The sequence below is a fragment of the Podarcis muralis genome, chromosome 1 (assembly GCF_964188315.1).
Source record: "Podarcis muralis chromosome 1, rPodMur119.hap1.1, whole genome shotgun sequence".
In the NCBI taxonomy this organism is placed as follows: Eukaryota; Metazoa; Chordata; class Lepidosauria; order Squamata; family Lacertidae; genus Podarcis; species Podarcis muralis.
In genome coordinates, this window is record NC_135655.1 from 81,180,280 (window position 1) to 81,186,958 (window position 6,679).

General features: G+C 39.9%; 1 protein-coding gene across 1 annotated transcript; it reads right to left on the reverse strand.

The window, feature by feature from the left end:
* Positions 1-5,106: 5,106 nt before the first annotated feature.
* Positions 5,107-6,116, reverse strand: LOC114584149 (olfactory receptor 10V1-like). The gene has a single exon (XM_028705722.2). The coding sequence runs from the start codon at positions 6,102-6,104 to the stop codon at positions 5,157-5,159; it is 948 nt and encodes a 315-aa protein (XP_028561555.1). The 5' UTR covers positions 6,105-6,116; the 3' UTR covers positions 5,107-5,156.
* Positions 6,117-6,679: the final 563 nt, after the last annotated feature.

A 6,679-nucleotide genomic window follows, 5' to 3' on the forward strand; every position in this document is an offset into this window, starting at 1 on the left:
CAGCATTGAATTGCAACCAGGGAATGGTACACCGTCTACTGCCATCTGTTGTAATGATATTGTGGAACTGAAACCACAGGTCAGTAATGGAAGGATGCATAGGTAGCTCTATGTCTAAGCTGCAACTGTGCCTCAAAAGGAAGGTTCTTTGCCTGTAGCAGAAGTTGCATTGTGTGGCCAATTGACCTGAATTTGGTATAGGTATTCTTGAAGGAAATGAATCAAATGCCTGATTGAAAGCAAGCAGAACAACAGCTACACTAGTGACACCGAGTTCTGTTTTGATGGGCAGGAGAACCTGGACAAGTTTCCAGCCACAGAGAGAACTAATACACTTCATTCAGGAGCCTGAAGATATTGCGAGGTAACAGAAGAAAAAATACCCCAAGAAGAGGCTGGAATGATGTCATCAAAGGAGGGTACCAAATGAGGCAGACATTAACCTCAAACCAGACTAGCCAGAAATGCCTGGTGGGACCTGCTTGGGGATTTTGGACCTATTATTCATCTGGAGACAACTTCCACTGATGAATTGGACTGATGATTATGATTATGGAGGACTGCCTGCTGGAAGCCTGAGGGCCCTGCTCTGCTTCTCTCCCCCTGGCTTGGGGCGGGGCCTGACAGGCTTTACAAGGACTCTGGCTGCTGCTCAGCAGAGAGGGCGCCTCTTTAAATGGTTTTTATTTTTTATCTGTGGCGGTTTAAATGATTGTTTATTGATTTTTTTGTGCAACACCGTCAAGGCAGCCAGACTGAATAGTTGCTGGGGTTGGGGAAGCTGGAGGCAGCCCGGAAGCTGCATCTGAGAGCCCCTGCATCACCTGAAGGCAGCCAGGCACTTCTCAGCTGAGCTGCCGGATCTGCTCCTACTTGCGTGCAAGCAGGAGTGGAGGAGGGGATCTCTCATGGTGAAGCCTCTACTCCACTTCTGAGAGATCCCCACGAGCCCTCCTCTCTCTCCCCCCCCACCACTGAAGCCACGGCCCTGCTGGGGTGACAGCTTCGCCACCACTGCTCTAGACTAAGATTTTGTATGTGTGTTTATATTAAATAAATAAACTGAAATATTGGGAAGCAACATAATTCTGTGAGAGGGTCAGCAACACATTAGTGACCTAGTCATCCACACACTTGGTTTGCTGTGTGGTTTTACTGTGGTGTTTTAATTATTTGATTTGTTTATTGAGAAGTTTTCATTCTTTTCCACAAGTCAGAAGTACGTACATTAGCACAAATGAGCAAAATTCAGCGGGCATGATTCTAAACCTACATTATAACCAAGCCTCTCCCAAAAGTACTATCACTCTCTAAACCTTTGTTTCCATAGCCATATTCACAACAATGCTCTTTCTAGAAAAGTAATTTATTAAAATTATTCAAATCATTCGGTTGTAAAATAATCTCTTTATATTGTTCCACCTGTGAATTTTATCAAACTTTTTTTTTAAAGAGATGTTTATTAAGCATTTAAAAATTACAAAAAACATAAAAAGAAAACACACTAAAAAATTAACGAACATACATTACATAAAGAAAAAACATAAACAACAAAACAGCAAAAAAGAAAAAAAACATTAAAACACATCCAATATTTCATAACTTTACCTTTCATTTACTTATTTCCTCGACCTCCTCACACCTCCCTTTTTGTATTCTAGTTCAAATTACTATTTCAGCAAATTCTTTCCATCTTTCTCAATTTCTTTAAATTTCTCTAAATTTCTTTAATTTTTACACTTTGGCCCATTAACAATCCATTTTTACTTTATTCTTTATAACATTTCTGCTAAAACCATGTAACTTCATTCCAGGATCCTTCTAACATTCATTAATTTTACTATATTTTTGTAAATATACTTTGAATTTTTTCCAATCTTCTTCCACCGACTCTTCTCCCTGGTCTCGGATTCTGCCAGTCATTTCCGCCAGTTCCATGTAGTCCATCAGCTTCATCTGCCATTCCTCCCTGGTGGGTAGATCTTGTGTCTTCCATGAATTTTATCAAACTTATTTTTGCTGTGACTGAGGACTCCTCCTAATATCCTCCTGATATAAAGCTCTTTTTCAACCAATGACTGTCTATTCCCTAATAAGAGGGACTGCTAAAGACTCTCAGTTTGTAGTGCATCATTGTTTTAGTAACAATTACCGTTCTTATTTCTGGACTATATTGCCACATATTTACCTAGGGCTCCAAAGTTTCTCAACACATACCCTGCCCCTTTCTGATTATTTATTTCACTTGGCCTCTATAGATCCTTAATACTATATGAAGACCATGTATCATATAATATACAGGGGAAGTTAAACATGATACTGTCTTCTCTTTTCCCCCCTGGATCACATATTCCTCTGAGGGCACCTTTATATAGGGCACCTGGTTTTCTGCTTCCTGCACCTTCTTGTTTGGATTGCCCTGCCTGAGATGTATGAGTTCTATATGTGATGTGGTCTCTTTCATGCAAAATTTTATGACTCCTGAAAATGCACAGAAAATATGGGATCTATCAGGTTCAGAATACACAACAAAACCAGGGAAGGGTTATTGCTATGGTTTCATTATTCTAAAATTTTCCAATAATAATCCAGCAGAAACTTGGTCTCTTGTGAAGGTTGCAATTTAATATTATTGCATAGAAGTATATTTTATAAAGCCTTAAAATTAAGTGTTTTTACTTGCAACATTTCTACTTCCAGTGTTTCAGCCACCATCTGAAGCACATGCACCACAGTATGAAAGCAGCTTGAGACTTGCTGCTCTCTGATCTTTAAAGTTTTGGCCTTCTTTACTCTTAATGGCGGTTCCCTCATTACGAGAAGCAAAGCTACAGGGAACCAGGCAGAGGGCCTTCTCGGTAGTGGCGCCCGCCCTGTGGAACGCCCTTCCAGCAGATGTCAAAGCGATAAACAACTACCTGACATTCAGAAGACATCTTAAGGCAGCCCTGTTCAGGGAAGTTTTTAACGTGTGATATTTTACTGTATTTGTGGTTTTTATGGAAGCCGCCCAGAGTGGCTGGGGAGGCCCAGCCAGATGGGCGGGGTATAAATAATAAATTATTATTATTAAATTATTATTAATGATAGCTATGGGGAATGAGAAACAGGAGCACAAATTTCTTCTTTCCTAAAGTGTAGGAGCCTGGCTTTTGTATGTGTTATGTCCTGAAGTTCTCACCCTGGGCCAGCAGGGGGATACTATAGATAGTTATGCAAATAAGGGATCGAAAGTGACTTTCAGTGATTGGATAGTTTTAGAAAATTTTTACAGTTACATTGTACTGGAGCTCTATATAAGCAGGCTGACTGAACCCTTCAGTTCTGTTCTGTTCTGTTCTGTTCTGGCCTGTGAATAAACAAGAGCTGTTTGAAGAATCGCTGTGTCGTCTGATATGTTCACCCACAACTTAACAGTATGAGAATGTGAGTGGTGGTGATGGACCACAAATAGTGGCAAAGTTCACAACCAGGGAATGAAGGGCTAAGAGAGCAGCTCTTTGGCACATCCATCTTGTTTCCTGGTTCTGAAGCTCTTCCTTTAGAAAGCATGCCAAGACCCTTAAGGGAGGGCGAGTGAGGAGAGAAATTTTCTTTCCTGAAGTGCAGGCATTAGCATTTATGTGAGAGTGTGAACTCTCTTGTGGCTGTTCTTACACAGGAATGGAAGTGTGAAGTACTTGGGAGATAAAAAAGTAAGACTCTAACTATTGGTATAATCACATGACTTCTCTGAGTGGTGAGAAGTTCTGGGAGGTGCTGTGTTCACCTGGGTTTAGATGCCTTTGGTAATAATTCACAGGAGAATTATGGCACTTTGTGACATTTCAGTTTATTTATTTAATATATGCATATACAAAATTTAGACTAGAGGCAGATTATTGTTTATTCACACACACACACACAAATACAGAAATAAGAAAATACAGAATAAGTAAATAAAATAAAATAAGTAAATACCAAAAATAATTACATATATGATAAATTTTACAATAAAACAAAAAGGTTGTAAGGATTCATATTATGCTGGAATTTATTGTTCCAGAATGAAAAAGAGACTACCCGTCTACAAATCTATGTGATAGTTTGTTATTTGTTACTCTGAAAAATATTAATTTACCGGTAATCATTGTTTATATCCCAGATTTTCTCAAACCAGTGAGAAACTAAATGAGCTGTGGTCTGCCCCCCTTCTAGCAATACATATTTTTGCGGCCGAATAGTTTGGTGCCACTTCTAAATATTGCTCCAGAGCTATGTTTCCCCCCCCCAAACATCCTAGTAAGAGGCATTTGAGATCATGTGATATTGAATTTCCAATCAATTATTAAACTCCATAATTGCCTGCCCCCTTACACTGAATTATTGGACAGTCTGCTTGGAGGCAGTTACATCTCTAGAATTTTTTGGTGCTTTTGAATAAATCTGATTCAATGTGTGTGGATCTTCGCAGAGACAGTATTAGTATAGTTATGTAAGAAAATTTATAAATGTCTCTCTCACCATTTTGCATAAGGTGTGGGGTTCATTAAATGATATGGGCATCTTGGCAGACACAGCCTCAGCTTCCACAGCCGCCGCCTGTCATGAACCACCACGGACAGGATTGGCAGAAACTGCAGCAGATACATTCTATGCTTAAGATAATATTCTATTCTCTTGTTAATTGTACTGGTTTAAGCGGTTTATATTTGACTTCCTTTAGTAACATTTTATTTTGAAATGCTTAGGGCATTTTTTGTTAACTGTGCTGCATTAGACATTCTTTCTGACCTCCTTCGTAATGTTTTATTTTGAAATCTTTAAAATAATGTCTTAGTTTCCTGTTAACTATGTTGCTTTGAATGTATATTTTATACATGGCTTTCATTGGTGATCTTTCATATTGGATTCTTCTGTCTGATATTTTAATGTGTTGTAAACCGCTTTGAGATTATTTGCTTGAAAATATAAAGCAATATAGAAAGGAAAGGAATTATGATGATGACGAGAGTAGAATTGCATTGATTCCTCTCTCTTGTTACAATCTCACGTGACACCCTCTACCTATAGGTATTACCATGGGGCGAGATGCTGCATGGGGGTCGTACATTCGCTACTTCTCCTGCTATCAGCCTGTTGCTATCATCCCTATGGTCTAACTTTAATGAAGACTGCTAGCTGTCAAACTTTTTTGGGGGAAACACTCTTCTTCGAAAGGCTCTCCTCAGTGCCTCTTTCAGTTCCTTGTTTCTCATGCTATAGATCAGGGGGTTCAGTAGGGGAGTGACAAAGGTGTAGAACACAGACACCACTCGACCCTCCTGTGGTGAGTAGCTAGAGTTGGGCCGTAAGTATATGAAACTGCAACAGCCATACTGTAAGAGGACAACCATCAAGTGGGAGGAGCATGTGGAGAAAGCTTTTTGCTGGCCTTCAGCAGAACGGATTTGCAAAATGGCTACCGCAATGAAGCCATATGAGATACAGATTAGAAGGAAGGGTATTGTGATGACTACAACACTAACTATGAAAATAGCAGCTTGATGGATTTGGATGTCACTACAACCCAACTGCAGAATGACTGGGACATCACAAAAGAAGTGATTGATTTCATTTTGGCCACAGAATGGCAAGCGGAAAATAAGGATGGTCAGTTTTAGAGACAACAGAAAGCCCAGCAGCCAGGATACCACGACAAGGGAAGTACATACTGTTTTGTTCATGATGAGCATGTAGCGCAGTGGATGACAAATTGCCACGTATCTATCGTATGCCATGATGGCCAGTAGGACACAGTCAGCTCCTCCCAGGAAGACAAAGAAGAACATTTGGGTTCCACAGCCACTTAAGGAAATGGTGGCACTTTTCCTGGACAGAAGGTTGGCCAAAGCCAATGGAGCAATGGCAGAGGTGTAGCAGATCTCCAGAGCTGCCAGGTTGCCCAAGAAAAAATACATGGGGTTATGGAGAGAGTGGTCGACATGGACAATAAGCACGACAGCAGCGTTCCCACAGAGGCTGAGGACGTAGAGGAGCAGAAAGAGAAGGAAAATGAGCAGCTGTGTCTCAAGCAAGGTTGAGAAGGGACGGAAATAGAATTCAGTATGGTTTTCATATCCCATGAAGATGGTAAAGAGGACCTGAAGGGAAAATAAAGATCTGAGTCAACGAGTTACCTTAGCCCAGCAGTGAGGATACACTCGTACTGAAACCTTACTTTCTAAAATAAAGTGTCTGCACCAACTCTTTTCTTTTCTTTGTAAAAGGTTATATAGAACATTCAGATGGGGAGCATTCCTTCAGCAATCCATTTTATTTTTCCTCAGAGGACTGGACTTCCTGTACTGGTACAATTCATATATTAAACTTGCCCCTCTTTTTGGAGACATTATTCAAATATAAGTATGCTTGGTTAATGTTTTGCACATTATGGTCCAAAAGAGTTATTTGCTCTTGTCAATTAAATGGCAAAACAGTATTTTACTTAAGTTTGCATATCATGGCTGATTTCGAAATACAAATTCAACTTGAACCGAAACAGAAGATATATGCAATAATGATTGGAAGACAGTGACATGAGCTACTTAGACTTCTGTGGTTCTTGGCATTAGTGAATCAATTTTTTGCCATTATAAGTTAGAAGGGGAACAGCAATTGACTTTACATGCTATCTGGAGTGTTGTGCTTCATCTGTGTG

Bases quoted from the DNA above. Each gene is read 5' to 3' on its own strand.
- LOC114584149 (XM_028705722.2), bottom strand. From the start codon at position 6,104: ATGGGATATGAAAACCATACTGAATTCTATTTCCGTCCCTTCTCAACC.